This window comes from Labrus mixtus, chromosome 8 (genome assembly GCF_963584025.1).
Source record: "Labrus mixtus chromosome 8, fLabMix1.1, whole genome shotgun sequence".
Lineage (NCBI taxonomy): Eukaryota > Metazoa > Chordata > Actinopteri > Labriformes > Labridae > Labrus > Labrus mixtus.
In genome coordinates this window covers 18,891,574-18,908,456 of record NC_083619.1, presented here as the reverse complement: position 1 = coordinate 18,908,456, position 16,883 = coordinate 18,891,574, and the positions used below count along the sequence as shown (strand labels likewise).

General features: G+C 41.6%; 1 protein-coding gene across 4 annotated transcripts in view; it reads right to left on the bottom strand.

The window, feature by feature from the left end:
• obscnb (obscurin, cytoskeletal calmodulin and titin-interacting RhoGEF b) overlaps window positions 1-16,883 on the bottom strand; it is a 53,937-nt gene that overhangs the window by 8,420 nt on the left and 28,634 nt on the right. For 3 of the 4 annotated variants that reach the window (XM_061044901.1, XM_061044903.1, XM_061044904.1), the window contains 23 exons: window positions 12,945-13,214; window positions 11,721-11,987; window positions 10,970-11,248; window positions 10,249-10,506; window positions 9,766-10,032; window positions 9,285-9,557; window positions 6,714-6,980; window positions 6,232-6,507; window positions 5,842-6,114; window positions 5,334-5,624; window positions 5,201-5,230; window positions 3,618-4,946; window positions 3,146-3,427; window positions 2,805-2,886; window positions 2,584-2,705; window positions 2,263-2,460; window positions 2,118-2,150; window positions 1,930-2,028; window positions 1,579-1,797; window positions 1,401-1,434; window positions 1,242-1,294; window positions 1,018-1,116; window positions 66-122 (listed from right to left, as the gene is read on the bottom strand). In XM_061044901.1, the coding sequence (XP_060900884.1) occupies window positions 66-122; window positions 1,018-1,116; window positions 1,242-1,294; window positions 1,401-1,434; window positions 1,579-1,797; window positions 1,930-2,028; window positions 2,118-2,150; window positions 2,263-2,460; window positions 2,584-2,705; window positions 2,805-2,886; window positions 3,146-3,427; window positions 3,618-4,946; window positions 5,201-5,230; window positions 5,334-5,624; window positions 5,842-6,114; window positions 6,232-6,507; window positions 6,714-6,980; window positions 9,285-9,557; window positions 9,766-10,032; window positions 10,249-10,506; window positions 10,970-11,248; window positions 11,721-11,987; window positions 12,945-13,214 (5,358 nt within the window). The remainder of the gene's footprint in view (window positions 1-65; window positions 123-1,017; window positions 1,117-1,241; window positions 1,295-1,400; window positions 1,435-1,578; window positions 1,798-1,929; window positions 2,029-2,117; window positions 2,151-2,262; window positions 2,461-2,583; window positions 2,706-2,804; window positions 2,887-3,145; window positions 3,428-3,617; window positions 4,947-5,200; window positions 5,231-5,333; window positions 5,625-5,841; window positions 6,115-6,231; window positions 6,508-6,713; window positions 6,981-9,284; window positions 9,558-9,765; window positions 10,033-10,248; window positions 10,507-10,969; window positions 11,249-11,720; window positions 11,988-12,944; window positions 13,215-16,883) is intronic. The other variant, XM_061044902.1, reaches the window with a different exon arrangement.

The following is a 16,883-nucleotide window of genomic DNA, read 5'->3' as shown; positions in this document are numbered from 1 at the left end:
TTATTCCCAACAAGAATATGGAGATGGAGAAATGTAGATTACATTGAGGCACTGAGGATACATACTGGTAGTTTTGGGCCAAGATTTCATCCACTGGAGCACTTCATGATTCTGTAAGCTGTCTGAATAACAAATTCATGATTGGATGAGTTTAATTTGTTGGGCTGTTTAACTGATGGATGGATGGATGTATGGGAAATAAATTATTTCTCTAAGTAGCGATGAGAGGTTTATGTATGTGCATAAACTGATGACTGAAGCAAAACATGCTAAAAAGATCGAGCACTGAAAGAGCACTATATGGACACACGTTTGACAAGGTGGGTGTCAGACTCAGATCTAAAGGTAAGTGAATTCTAATTCAAGAGTTGAATTGTTAACAATTCCACATTTAACAACCCTGTTTACAATTCTTGAATCATCAGAGGAAATTCACTGAATTCAACCAAACCATACAGACGTGTTACAAAACTCTTAAAAATAGAAATGTGGATACCACAATGTGAGGATTGTTTACTTTCTGCATTTTTATCAGCTTGCATGATATTTATTGCAGCTTTCATTTCTTTACATGCAGAAATATCTGTGAATGGATATTTGCATATAAATGCAGAACCTAAAGGTGTAGGACAGAACTTTGGTATCGTTAGCTATTTCTCTTTCAGAGAGCTTTGGTTGCATGCACTAGACACTAAATCAAAACAATGAAAACAATATATTAACAAAAACATATCTAACAACTATCAACATGAGCATGCAGACATAAGCCTGAAAGCAGCTGCAGTCATTGTCATTGCTTGATTTTGGTCTAAACAGAATTCAAACAAGCCCGGTTACATAAAGTGAGGCTCAGTTTAGTTTTTAGAACAATTTAAAACTGTTTCATCTGTTTAAGGTTAACTTAGCTTAGCCCCCCTGAAATTCAGCTTTTTGGTGAACAATACTGCTTCTTTCACATTCAAATGAAATAATGGAATTGAGTGCATGGACAGAGTTCTCCAGATCATATAGGTTTACCTTGGGTAATCTTCGCTGATACCATCTCAGTGATCTGGGAGGTGAGTTTCATGAGGAATTCCTCTGTACCTACTTCACCTAAGAAGGGTATTTTACCCTCTTAAAGCACACACAGAGAGGAAAGAATAGCATGAATGATGTAGTAATTTAAATAATTCATGTTACCATAAGGAAAACAATGTTACCATCAATATTTAATTCACAGTTATACGCTGATGACTCACCTTTTCCTCTGCTAGTCTCCTCTTCTGGAGGACTAACTGTTATCCCAAGAATCCTGGGGAGAATTAGATATGAAATATTTAACGTAAATAACCTACAGGCACTTTGTCAAATGTTTGTGTTCATGTAAATCTAATTCTCAAACAGCGTTAAAAACATACTCTGAGGGTTTGGTCTCTTTCTTTGGTTGTTGTGCTAGGTGAAAGGGGGTGAATAAATACATGTCATTAAAATAAATAAAAAAGATCTGCATTCACTAGTGTCTCCTAGTTTAAGAATATACTACAGAGGTCAATATGATGTTTGTATCGAGTCTTTAGATAACTTTGGTTTCCTTACTGTCCTCAACCTCGAGGTGGGCAGTGAAGATGGACTGTCCTGCCCTGTTTGTGGCGATACAGGTGTAGGCACCGGTGTATTCTGTGCCCACATCCATCAGGATGAGGCTATGCTGGCGCCCTGAGCTTGCTATCTTGTATCCCTTTGTCTCAGGTTTGATCCACAGAACATCTTCCATTGATTCCTCCTTTAGCCAGGACACCATTGGAGTGGGAGACCCTGAAACACGTAAAGAGGAGTATCGTCAATGTATAATACAAAATGAAACACAATTTCAGACGACCCCAGATTACAGTTAGAGTAATTAGAGTAAGGGGAGTTAATAAAGTAACACTAAAAAGGCTAACTCACCTTCTACTTTGACAGAGAGGGTAATGCTAGCCCCTTGCTTCACCTTCCTGTTGCTGAACCTTTCAACAAAGCGGGGTGGCACCAAGGGCTCCTTGGGGTCTGTGAAGATATGATGTAACCCCACAGTGACTTATAGTATATCTACTGAAGTGCTTGTACCTAAGTCTGTAAAACAATCATCAAATTACCTCTTTTATCTTGAGGCATGATCTCTCCAGGACCTGATGCAGAATTCAGCAGTTAATTAATCTGTAAATATCTGAAGTGCAATTTAAAACACCTTATCTATTGATGTTTTGGTGTACACACATATTCAATCATTTGCATACATACGCAGAACCATGAGCCGGGCCGAGGAGTAAGCTGAACCAGCTGCATTGCTGATGTAAGCAGAATACTCCCCCATATCATCTTTCTTCACCTCCAGGATCTCTACACCGTGAACATCTCTCTCTGCCAGCAACATAATCCTTTTGGAAGGTCGCAGAGGGTGGCTATCTTTGAACCAGTATACTCTGGGTTTGGGGAAGCCTGGAATTAAAACATATTTAAAAACATTACTTGAAGAGTTAAACTCATTTATAAGGCAGTTACAATCTGCTGTATTTAACTTCCACTGATGAATCAACCATTCATACTGGCTGATAAACGTACCCTTTACTTTTAGCTGCATCTTAGCAATAGGTGAACCGGGACACACATGAACATCATGAAGCTCTTCCACTATTTGAGGTAGCTGATCGTCTTCAGCGACAGACTCAAATGTCTCGGTTTCCCTGTGTGAGGAGTGTAAAGAGTGCACGTGAGGAAATCGGTATGTGTGTTTCATCAATTTTTCTAAGCAGCATAAAACTCAAAATTCATAGTATATTCACCTGGACATGTAGCCCTTGGCACTGACATAGGAAGATGTCTCAGTGGCATCAGCAGCAGTGTCATAATCAGAGCTGCAAGACACTGATGGAGAAGATTGATGGACAGGGTTATTGGGTGACAAAAAAAATAAAAATAAGTATCAGTAATTAATTTCCCCATTTCCCAATACACTTCATAAATACTGAGTCTCAACTTTACATCCTGCATCCAGATAATGGTTACATTTAAAGTCTGATAGATACGAGCTATCAAAACACAACCTCTATATTTCTCTTTATACGCAAAAGCAGTACTCAAATGTCTCTTTGTTCCTATTTGGTCAGTTTCCAGTTTTACTCACTGTCAACCCTGAGTTCAGCCTTTGTGGCTGCGATGCCGCTGCTGTTTTCCGCGGTGCAGCGATAGACGCCCATATCAGTGGGCAGCACAGTGGTAATGATAAGTTGGTGGCAGCCCTCCTGATCTTCGTTGATCATGTAATGGTCATTCTCCTCCAGCAATTTGCCATCCTTGTACCAGCGAACAGTTGGAGGGGGCTTTCCAATCACAACGCAGTCAAAGCTAACGGGATACCCGTCTGGAACATCCTGACTTTGTAACTCTGTTAAGAAGACTGGGGCGGCTAAGTAACAAGGAGAATGACTTTAGTGATAAGCAAGACATCACCTTATTTACACCAGTGTTATAATGACGATAAGCATTAGCAGCAACTAATGAATTGCAACTAAAGAGTTTAGAGTACAAAAATGTGGGTATCAGAAGTGTATTCCAAATTGTAATAATCCAAAGGGCAACTCTGTCATGTTTCTTACCTGCACCTCCAGTTAGCAATGCAGGGGGCTGTCTGTCTTGTGTGGGGGTCTGCGTGCCATCTTGTGTGTAGCCCATCTTTCTGATTCTCAGCTCCACTTTGAGAGGCCCCGCCTCAAGGATGTTGGTCTCCACAGGAACCCCATGGATTGTAAACATCTCCTCAAACCTCTTTGAGGCAACCTCTGCCTCTCCCCACGAGTCAAAGCGAATGTAGATGTAAGTGTCATCCTCTCTATAAGAGTGAGGGTCTGGTGTCCGCAAGTCTCCTTCGTCTGCACTGACAAATGGTTCCTCCTCAACATCTGGTGGGAGACGTGTGCGCAGCAGGCGCCGGAGACGTCTGCTTGCCTGCCTCAGAGACTCATCCATCTCACTACCTGAGGAGCTCTCGGCCTCGCTGTCTGCACTGTAGCCCACTGTCAGTGGCCGGCGCCCAGATGATTCTCTCGCTGTTCCTACTGTGACCTTACCACTGTGAGAAGTGACTCCAAACTTGTTGGTGACCTCACAAGTATAAACCCCAGTATCCTTTGTAGTGATAGCAGTGATAACAAGCGAGCAAGTGCCATCATTGTAGATATCAATGTGGTGGTGCTTTCCATCAGTCAGTGGTTCTCCATCCTTCAGCCACTGCACCTTATCAGGTTTCCCTTCTGCCATACATTCTAGATGGATGGTGCCACCGGGTTCTTTGGTCTGGTCTTTGAAGACATCTTTAAAGACAGGGCGCATCTCTCTGCGGGTTTTGTAGCCCTTGAATGCAGCTTGAATCTTAATGGCAGCCTCTCTAAGCTCAGGCTCATCCTCTTTACTGATCTCTATGATGTTAGTCTCCTCTGAAGACACCTGTTTAATATCTGTCTCCTGAACTGCGGTTGCTTTAACCTCAGTCTGCTGAACTGTTCTCTGCTCCGCCATCTGGAAGTGTGCAAAGAACCTCTCAGTGGTCATAGTCTCTGACTCATTGACCGCTGTGACAGATGTCTTGCTGCTTTTCTTGAGGTAGGACACAAGTGTTGAACCCCCTGAAACAGACTCATCCTCAGAGCTGGTGATCAAGGTGGACTCTATCTGCTTCTTCGGCACAATGGCCTGCACCTTTTCGACTGACTTTACTTCCACTTTCTCGGGCTCCTTCAAATCCTTCTGTTCTGATTTCTTTCGACCACCTTTACCGTCCTCCTCAGGTTGTTCTGAGATAGAGTCCAGGGTAGGCTCTCTGCTCATGCGTCGTTTCTTGGCAGATTCCTCCCACAGCTCATGGAGATCCCCTTCGTCTGCAGCTTCTGGAGGCAGATTTGGTTGCCCCAGTATCTCAGTCTCAATACCTATGACATCAAGGAAATTTACAAGTGACTATGTTGTTTTAAAAAGTTGGAGTCTGTACAAAAAAGCTCAAATACTAATGGACGGTTGTTAGACCACTTGAATTTAAAACTGTACCAATCCCAGCCTCAGTAGGATGGAGATTCCTTAAATCTATAAATTTAGTTTGGGAAGTGTGCATTTGCTTAGGTGTATAAACACAGGAGAACTTGCAAGGTAAATAAAATAACCCAACAATAAACAAACAATGTCTTACTTGGGCTGATGATCGGCGGTGTGGCTGGCTCTGTGTAACAATGACAAAACAAACACATATTATACATGAACATGTATGACAACAAAATAAAGGCTAATGTTTAATTTCAGATAAATGTCACACGTCAACTCACCAAGCTGCACAGTCTGAGGCAACTCAACAGGCTCTCCAGTCCCGCCTCTGTTGATTGCCGCCACTCTAAACCTGTAGCCACTCCCTGGGGTTAGATTTTCAACCACAAACTCTGTGTTGCACACAGGTTCAGAATGACATGGCAGCCAAAGGGCACTGTCAACGAGCCGCATCTCAACCCTGTAGCCCAGAATGGGACTGCCTCCATTATGCAGAGGTGTGAACCAAGACAGAGTAACTGACTGTTTGGTCTTACTGAGGACCTCTGGGTCCTCGGGAGGGTCGGGTATAGCTGGTGGGAAAGGAAAGAAGCAAAAGTTGAATGCTTCTTGTACATTAATACGGTACTAAGATGCCCTTTTATAGAAGAAACACTACGTATCTCCTCATCCTGTTACATGTACAGTAAAGTCATAAAACTTCAAATCTAAAAATAGAATTTATTTAAGAAAAGCATTTTAGACAATGATACTGATGCGTTCTAGCAGTGGTGTTTGTGAAACACTTACTGATGATAGTGAGCTTAGCCAAAGAGAGAGCATCTCTAGCAGCAAATGTGATTTCCTGTTGTGGCAAAAGAGGTGCCTTTCTCAGGACAAGGCGGTATGAACAGCCGTCAGCCCTCATAGCCCAGAGGTCACTGGGCTTAAGCTCAACTCCATTAGTGTACCAGGCTACTTCGGCCACAGGGATCGGCTCGTTGAGCTCAACACAAAACTCAACCTTCTCTCCCACTGCAGCCACCTTGTCCTCCAGACCCTTCACAACATCCAACTGCCAGCCTTAAAAGACAAATCCACACAATGAAAACTGTTTCATTGAAAGTGTTTTACCTTACAATGCAGGCAAAATGATTCTATGAATACAACTGTCGTGACACATCCATTCAGGTGACTCACCTTTTACAGAGAGCTGAGCAGATGTGGATGCTGAACCAGCTTTGAAGGTCACCGTACAACTATCTTTAATTCGCAATTCTTTAAGCAGAAGCAGATGACGGCGGCCACTCTCAAATGTCACAATCTCTGCATTAGGGGATTCCTTCACTGGTTTCCCATCAAGCATCCAGCGACAATCTTTGCTCTCAGGACGAGAGAGGGCACACTCAAACAACGCTTCACCTCCATCAAAGGTCTCTGCATTCTCCAGGCCCTGCACAATGTCAATGGGTTTGGCTGTAGAAAAAAAGAAGAAGGGAGAAAGGAAGCACAATTAAACAATGTGTAGGAAGGAGTCACTTTAATGATTTTTCAACAAGGGTGATAAAGGCTGAGATGATCAGCAACTGATCAGTGTATATGAACACAAAACTCAAAGATAACGAGGAACCAGAGGAGGATCATGTAAGGTAGATGCTCTTTCCATGTGGAAAGAAGCTCACCTTCCACATGAAGTGAAGCGACCACACAGGTCCCCTGTGCCTCACAGGAGTATGTGCCCCTGTCCTCAGCTGACACGAGGCTAATGTACAAGCGAGCCACACTCCAGTCCTGCTCCACTATCACCCTTCGGCCGTCAGGCTGCAATGGCTGCCCGTCTTTCTTCCACTGAGCCTTGACCGGCCTTGAGAACTGGCAGATGAACTCAGCCGGTTGGTTTTCGACCACCCAAAGGTCCTCCATCTCGTTCACCACTTCAACTGTGGGATCTGAGGTTGGGATCAGGGGTCATAAAGTCAAGTCAGGGCTTGGCTATAAAATATAAGGACAAATGATGGACATGCCGAATGACATGTTGGCTTTATAACCCCCAAGAGCCAAAAAGATGATTGTTTTTATACAACAATGGGTCTTTGTGGAGTGTGAAGGACAAATTGTATGTGCCATGGTAAAATATCTTCAAATATATATTCTAATGTTCACTGTGATCACCTGATTGTCTATATGCTACTGTAATGGAGGTCAAAAAGCCGAACTGTCAAGGTTCAGGGTAATGGTGAGAATCAAGGGCTGAGGGCATATGCCAAACCCACAGATTGGCATATGGGGGATTAGTGCTTGGGGGTTAGGAGCAGGACTTAGTAGGATGGGGTGAATACAAAATAAAAGTAAACAGCAGCCTGCCTGAATGGATGGGTGGGTGGAGCAACACTTTCCTTACACAACATTTGTGTTGCTATTATTCATTGGTTAACTCGTTCTGCACAACCAAACCTGGAGCATACATTTATATCACCAGGTTGAACTAAATCACCAAATGTGTTATTCTTCTTTACATTTAAAATGGACAATTTAACTTGGGGCTGCACATTTAATCATAAAATCACAATCATGCTTGTGCTTTGATGATTGGAGTCAGATGAGAATGGTTTACAATGACTCAGGGATACAAAATCAACATTAAATGCCTCCAGAGTTATGATTAACTTATCTTTTCTTCCTAGACAATGTCTTACGTTTAGGGTACTTACACTGTAAAGATAGAGGGGATTCCCTACAAACCTTTCTATTATGTCAAGCGTTTGGAATACTTGCTTGTCAACAGATGCTTGCAAAAGCAATTGCAACATTTCAGCAGTATGTTGAAATGATGTAAACCTCCCATGGATGGTGATGTGCCAGACGCAACCATTCAAACGCAGAGTCATAAACAATCAAAGAATGGACCAGTCTGTATCTGTACATGTACAAAAATTACAGTTGTGTTTTTTGAGTGGTTGATGTGTTTTTTTTGGAATATTTTGAAATACACTAATTGCTAACGAGCTTATCCTCTACTTTCACAGGTAGGCTGGACCCAATCCAAGCTGGAGCAAGGGGGTCCAGTTGTCAACAGGACATGTGGGGGCCAACAGGATAAAATCCAGAACTTTCTTGCTGAAGGGGTTAAAGTGCTAAACACTGTGGTGGTCTGTAGACATCTCTGATTACATATCAAACTTCATCCATCAATTCCATTTCTCCCCCACCTTTTAGAATCAGGTTGAGGTAAAAGCCTGCTGAGCAAAATTTTCCCATTACAATTCAATGTTTTCCACAGAAGACCACTCCAGAGTCTGCCTCTGATTGGCTGTGCCCAGAAAACCTCCAAAGGGAGCCACTCAGGTCACATCCTGATAAGTTGACCTAACCACCTTATCTGGCTCCTTTTAACATGCAAATGCAGCCTCCATACTCCATGCTACTGCTGGTGCTCCTTACACTTGAATCTACATTACAATGCAACATTATTGCAGGTAGCTTTAAAAGTGCTAACAACTAATTTCCCCCTCCCCAAAGATGGATGTATTGTGACGAATAATGGTGATCCCAAAATTGAGATATAATTGTGATTATTGATTCATCATTCCTACAGCCCAAAGTACTGTATGAAGAAAGGTCTGAGAGGGAATCCAGAAAGGAGCCAAACAAAATGACTACTAATACAATATTTTCATTTAAATTAACTGCTGTCATTGAACATCTTTTTTTCCCAACCAATTTGCTTGTTTAGATTTTGGAATTGAAATGCAACTCTGCCATACATTAATACATCTCTGATGTGGTGCTGCACCCAAATGTATGTTTTGGTGGTATGAAAACATACAGCATGAATCTCTTTACTGCCAGAATTAACATGAGATGATAGAATTAGAAACAGTGATGCTCATGCAGGATAAAGCGGTAAAAAGTCAAAATCTATCCACTCTTAATCTAATCACAAACTTCAAACTTTTAACAGAAACCCTGCAGAAAATATCAAAATTCATGGTACCTTATTTGAAAAGATTTTCACACATTTTGTGATTCAACTTATTTGGCCAATTATTAAGTGCAAAGAATTTGGAGCACTTTATTCTCCTGTGCCTGTTATTCAATTTACATTTTAGCTAAAAATTACAAAAATAAACATAGCACATTGCAGTGACAACAATTTAACAAAAGCCTTATAACACCAGAAACGTCATGTTTCTAGATTGAATATTAATTTCTGCAGGGTCTGAATAGAAGAAAATGGCTTATCTCAGTGCTACCTTTGACTAACAGCTTGGCTGTTGATGTTAAACTGCCAGCTTTGAACATGACAGTGCCAGAGTCATCTGTGGCCAGGTTCTTTAATATGAGGTTGTGGATGTGGCCCTGGCTCAGCCCTATCTCACAAGAGGGGCCATTTTTCATCAAGGTGCCATCAAGCCACCACTGCACTTTGCCAGGTGCCCTACCAGACAGCTGGCATGAGAAGGTGGCCCATTCCCCAACAAAGACATCGGTGGTCTTTAGACCACACACAATGACGACTTCTTTAACTGTTGAGCAGAAATACACATTCACTCAGCCACTTACTTACTCATTATCAGCATTACATCAACTTGACCAAACAACATGTCATACAAGACATACAGAAAAAAAGGAACATGCAATTTCGTAGTTTACAAAGACTATGTAAAGTCATATAATTAACCTTATCAGCTGTAGTAAACTCGAGGACGGATACAACATTAATGAGATGGCTACCTTGCACTGCCAAAGAAGCTGTAGTAAGCTGGTCTCCTGCATCGCAGGTATAGTAGCCACTGTCTTCGGGCTCCAGGTTCCGTATACAAAGCTCTTCAACGCACCCTTCCTGCTTCATCTCATACTTCTTACTGGGCTGGAGGACCATGCCTCCTTTTCTCCACTCAACCCGAACACCAGGCTTAGACAGCTCGCAGTGCAGGGTAACAGCATCACCCTCTACCGCATCCTGGTTCTTAAGCTCTTTATGGAAAAATGCTGGGGCACCTGGTGAGAATTTAAAACGGGAAAACTTGGCATCAGATGCAAAGCTAAAAAGTTTCTAGAGGCTTTAGAGATACTATGAAAAACATCCCAGAGGCTGAAAGTTTTGCTGCTGCACAGTGATGCCAAACTGGGATTGGAAAGTGGAAGGTCAAGCATCTTGGTCCACTATCTTGAATCTGTTTTTTTTTTTTTTTTTTTAGAGGCATCTTTCTTTACCTTCCACAGTCAAGGTGACATCACACTGTGCATCTCCTGTGTCACAGGTGTACGTCCCTGAGTCCTCAGGCTGCAGGTTGTGGATACGGAGTTGGTGGAATGCTCCATTGTTCTTAAGGTCGTACTTGAGACCTGCTCGGACGGCCATGTTGTTTCTCATCCAGCTGACAGTGGCCTTTGCGTCGGAGATGGTGCAGGCCAGAGTGACAGTTTCCCCCTCTAATGCCACAGTGTTGTGTGGCTTCTCTAGTATTAGCACTGTGAATATGGAAACCCGAAACTATATTTAACATGGGTAGCAATTATATGAAGCCTTTTCTTTTCTCTTACTTTAGGGCCATAATTAATTTTTAAACAATAGACATTAACACATGCATGCATGCTTTGATTATTATATGCTATCTCAGATATTACAGTAATACAAAAAATCAACAATCTATTCAGAATATTAGCAAGTGTTTTTTTTTTTTTCAATTTTGTTTATAAGTTAATATCAATTTATGGCTTGAAGTACAGTAGCTTATCTCTTTAGTAAAAACATTTGTGTTAGCATTATGATAGCATTCCTTAATGAACCAAATGGAGTGGAATGGAAACATGTCTACAAGTTAGGATGTTGACGATGTAGATGCCAGCTGATTTCCATTTGCCAAGACAAAGCTGTTTGGTGGTTGATGGAGATGGAATGAATAACCTCTAGGGACCTTGTCATCTGCTTTACCTTTGGGTTTCTCCTCCACCAGCAGACAGGCCACACTCTTTTCTTCTCCCATTACGAAGGCAACATCGCCTGATTCATCCGTGGTTACCATCTTCAGTGCCAAACGCTGCACTGTGCCATGGCTGCTCATTTGATTCAGGTCATTATTTTGGAGGAGGTTGTCTCCAAGCCACCACTCCCAGTTTGTCACACCTGAGTGTGACAACTCAACCTCAAAGACAGCATCCTGCCCTGAGGCCACAGTAATGTCCCGGAGTTCTTTGATGATGCGCACATGTTCTGAGGGTGAATGGGATGAGGGGGAGGGGGTCAGTGATAAGAGCTCAGCAGAACTTCCAGCAGGCATCAGTTAGATCCGTAAGCTCATTTTATACCTTTCTAAATACTACATGCCATGAGCATGATCCCATAAAATTGAATGCAGTGCTCGGGCATGCAATATTCTAAGAACAACTAGTTGGCAAACTTTTATAAACAAAATTTTACTGTAAATATCACACTTAAGAAAATCAAATCACACAAATAGACCAAATAGTTAGGAAAAAAACATTCACCATATCTGTAACAAAGTGCCAACAAAGATTTCAGACATAAAACTCAAGGACTGTAAAATCCAAGAGAAGTTGATGCTGAGGAGACGATATGATCCAGGACTTGTTAACAGGCTTGACGAATATTAAATGAACTTCAGGAAGGACGCAGACGAGACGAGGAAACGACACAGAGATGAAATGAATCGATGCTTTGTTACCTTTCACAGTCAGGGACGCAGCACTTCTCTTGTCCCCCGTGTCACAGGTATATTCTCCACTATCCTTCACATCCAGCTTGCGTATGACCAGTGTGTGCGTGGTATCCTTCTGCTCTATGTTGTACTTCTCCCCATGGGTGAGCACAGTAGAGCCCTTGAGCCAGGTCACCTTGCAGTCAGGTTTGGATGTTTCACAGGACAGCACGGCCTTGTCTCCATCAGTGGCCTCTTGACTTTCCAGCTCCTTCTTGAACAGTACAGGTGCGGCTGCCGGGGAGACCATTGTTAATTAGGATGAATGATTTTAAATGTTCCATAGGTCAAAATGCCCCCATTGCAAAACCTACTGAACTCCCTTTGTTTATACTCACAGTTATAAATATTCCAAACCAACAAGCAGCTTAAAACAGAACATGAAAAGATCTGTCACTTACGTCAGTGGCTAACTAACCTTTGGTAAAATAGTCAAAGAGTGAATCTGCAATCAGTTCAATGAACTCACATGTGCACGGACAAAGTAAAAATGAACTCATGTGCAGGAAATTATGTTTATTATTGTTTATGGGCACAACAAACATCTACGGGGATTTCTACACCTCGAAGATAAAACATAATTACACTCTTGTCAATTAGAAGTACAAAAAAAAATTCTGCTACTTGTGTTGTTTTAACACCTACTGTATATTTCAGAGAGGACAACCATGACAGGAAAGACAGGTGAAAGAAAATGACAGACATGCACTGAAGGTTATCCGTCATGACTCCAGTAAGAACAGTGCAGTGTTTACAGTGCAGTGAGGAAACATATTGACCAACATGGCAAATGTTTAGCTTGAATTATACATTGAAACGTAAAAGGGTAATGTTTACAGTGTGAGTCCAACAACAAAGGAAATAAAACATGCAGTGACATTAGAGATGTGGCTTAATATGCAGTAAAGTGCAGAATTAGAATACGACAAAATTAAGATGAATGGATCAAGTCAGTATAAAGTGCAGAAAAAGTGCAGAAAAAAATAAAAAGGGAGCAACAGGAAATCTCAATGCATCCATTTTTTCAGGGAAGCTTTAAAATGTGTTTAAAAGTATTTTAATGATGGAGGGTGTCCAACAAGGAAGACGGTAATGACTGAAGAAAGGATGAGGAGGTCCAAATGTTACTTTTGGAAAAAAACTGCTAGTTTTCATTCTCATCCAAAGAGATTCAACGCATATTTCCCTTACCTCTGATTGTCAGAGACGCAGTGGAAGTATTGTTACCCACTGTGAAAGTCACTGTTCCTGAATCGGCTGTAGTGACACCTCGGAGAGTGAGGCTGTGCACACAGCCCTTGGTCTTGATCAGGTTCATTTCATTATTCTGTAGTGGGACATCCTGGAGTTTCCACTGGGCCATGGGCGCCTCTTCATGAGAGACCACACATTGGAAGTGGACATCTTCACCCTCGTACACAACGCAGCTCTCCAAGAATTTTTCAATGGAAACCTCCACCTCTGTTTGACAAATACATTTCAGCAGAATGGTTACGCATTTGTTTTCTTAGGCGAGAATGCACTTGTCAAAGCTATAATCTTTAAGATGTGCAGATGTGACCAAGTGTGATCAAGTGTGATTAAATCTATAAAGATTGTTGTTAAAGTGATCACCTAGTTGTAAGTCTGAACATCATGGCAGTACCAAAGAGCACCATAAGATGGTGCCAAAGCGAATAAAGAACAGTGCAAGGTGAATCATTTTTTGTAAAGAGAGAAAAAAACAGGCGCAACTATGAGATGAGCTAAGTGACCAAGAACGGCAGAAAATTGATTGTGTGAATAAGTACGAGTGATGTGAAGAAAGTGAACCGCAAAGCAAGAAAGTATGTGGAGGAGAAGAAAGTATGTGGAGGAGAAGAAAGTATGTGGAGGAGAAGTATCACTCGAACATGGAAATGTGGTTAAGAAGTGATTCTCCAAAGGAAGGGTCCTTGCTTGTCATGCCCAAGTGTTGAGTGATGTAGGACACACAGAAAGACGTGATTCCAAAGGGGGGAGGAAAGGACCATCTTTAAGCGACATCTCCTACCCTGTACAGTGAGGACAGCAGAGGTCCTCTGGCTGCCTGTATCACAGGAGTATTCTCCTGAGTCCGCTCCCTTCAGATTATAGATTACAAGCTTGACTACGGTTCCTTCCTGTTTGAGATGATATTTGCTGCTCGATACCAGCACCCTGTCACTGCGCCTCCAGACCACACGGGCTCCCGGCTTTGTGGTCTCACAGCGAAGACTAACACTCTCTCCTGCCTGTCTTTTTAGGTTCTGCAGCTGAGCTTTGAAAAAGGCTGGCTGGGCTGCAGAGGAGGAAATGAGGACAAATCATTTAGTATAACGAAGAGAAGAGAGCCTGTTGCACATTTAAAACTGCTGTGTTCAGTCAGTTCATCAGAAGCAGAGGTTGAAGTGAGTCATCCATAGGAATCTTTGTTTCATATCTCACATCTATTGTCAAATCAATTCACAACAGGTTACATGTTTATCAAGCCTACCATTCACAGCTAGTTGTCAGGTGCCTTGACAGTAACCAGTGTTACATGTGTAATTCAACTTCACGGACAACTAGTGTATACAGGCAACCTGTTTGTCTAATTCCATACTTAGAACAAAGAGATAGTTCTCCTTTCCTCCAATCTACAGAAGCATCAGGTTTGAAATGTTCACAGTTTACACTCTACCCCTCAGCGACTGTGTGGCTCTTTGGTGAAAGTAACCGGGGCAGCTGATGAGCGCAAAGAAATAACCTGATGTTTATCTGCAGTACAAGGTCAAGAATGATGTTTAAAAACGACTGTGAGAAGAAGAAATTAGTAAAAAATATATTATTAAAATTAAAGACTTGATGAAAAAAGACGAGATAATAACATAATCTCCATTATACCATATAGATCAAGAAAGAGCAACATGATAGCTTCCTGTGTTTCCATTCTGATGGATGATGCTGGATCTGTAACTCTTAACTGAATCCTCTCTGTTTCACCAGTACTTTTCTCCACAACTCAGGAGCTTCTTTCTTCCAATCAACAGGGAGTCCAGGTTTCGAGAGCTCACAGCGCAGCGCGACATTACCACCTTCATCAGCCTTCTGGCTTTCCAGCTCTTCAACGACTAAGACTGGAAGAACTGGGGTTTGTATCAGTTACATATGATGATGTGTAGTGTTGTTACTTGCGGCCTTTCACATTAAAAACCAAAGAAAAGTATGGTTTGATGTGTGAACTAATGTGCATGTTTCTAGAATACACATAATGTACATACACAATAACACTGATACACAACAAATGATCCACACTCCCATTCAACACAGTTGGGGCAGCTCAACATTAATCAAACCCTTCAACATAGCTCTTGGTTATTCTTATCTGAAACCACAACACAGCAAATCTCACAGAGGAAACAAAGGATGTGACTGAAAATGTATCAAGTCCACATAAAATGCCAATATGCAACCTCTAACTCGTCAAAAACAATGAAGAAAAAAATGTCTAGACTTCTGACAGAACCCTCACAACACAAGTACAGTACGAACAGTGGATCGTGACATATGCTCTCACAGAATGTGCTTTGGCAAAACGCAAGTATCCAGGCAACCAAGTGAATACAAACAACATCCAGTTTTCTCTGTAGAATCAGAGTTATTTGAGTTTCTCAATAATGCTATCACCTACCTTCAACTCTCTTCTTGGATTCCTGCTTCTCAGGTTCAGCTTTGGAGGACACTGCTGAAGCAGGTGACTTCTGTGCTGTAACTTAGGTTATTTGTAGAAACATAATGTAGGTTTTAAATTAAACTCAAAATGAACTGGATCTCTTCACCAACAGACCAAACAAGACAATGAATCATAAGCAAGTGGCCACAAACGTTTTACAGCCGCAACGTCCAGGACAGCACAATAGCATGAACACTGGATTTTAACATGTCTGAAACTGAGATTGCTAGAACACCTTTTTTTTTGTTTTTGAATGAAACATACATTCTTGAAGTGTGCAGGGACAAAAGCAGAGTTTCAAAACAACATACAGAGCGAGCCATGACTGGGAGCTTGTCATACAAACACTTAAGTAGAATCACAAAGACAAATGGCAACTGACACCATCGCACGGCTGAATACAATTCAAACAAAAATCAGGTCCATACCTTCCTCCACTTTCATGGAATCTTTAGAGTGTACGGTCACGGTTGCTGGAGCATTTGGCAGCTTTCCTGCTGTGATAAAACAATAATGTCTGATTGTGACTAACACGTGGCACCTCCAGAGCCAGAAGCCCAAGAACTATTGTTTAAGTCTATTAATTCGGTAAGCAGTTGCTGAGTACATATGCTATATTTCTACCAGGTCTTTTGTACTGCAAAAGTAATATTCATGAAGCACACAAGTCAAAATATGTACAGACTAAAGCCAAAGTACAAGGTGCTTCTTGCAAATCTCCTATTTGTTGCAATTTTCAATCAAGTCACTTCCACCAAAACCAACACAAAGTACAAGCATTCAGCGAACACCAGACACTACTCCTTGTTTTTGAACAGAAAATTATGAAACATCATGTTACAGCTATGATCCAATATTTTAGAATTTAAATCATCTTTGTCAACCGTTCATCCCCTAACAGCTACACAACCAACCACAGCCAAACATTAAACATATTTTTGTGCAGCTTAGAAAGTAATGCAACATCCACAGAGGTAGAACTCCTTCAATAAGCAATGCAAAGACTCAGTGTGGTGTGGCAGGACACTTAAAAGACACACAAGTCCAACACAGAGTTCAAATCTTCTCATACCTTCTTCTGGCTTCCTGGTCCCCTGCCTCTGTGTTTCTTGTTTTACAACTAATCCAGCAGTAGTATTTTCAACTGGGATAAAGCACAAATTCAACCTTTAAATCTTACAGAGGTGAATTCTATAACCTGATGATAACAGATGATGAGAAACAATAAATCAACAACACATACATGAACCCAGTACATTCAGTGTAGCTGTTGTCTGATTACAACTTGACACACTGACAAATGTTTAAATGCTCTGTCTGTTCAACAAGCTTGAAATTGCATCCAACATAAAATATATGAAGATCATGCTCAGAGTTCTGACCGATGAAGCCATGAACAAAAGTGTCTCATTACCTTC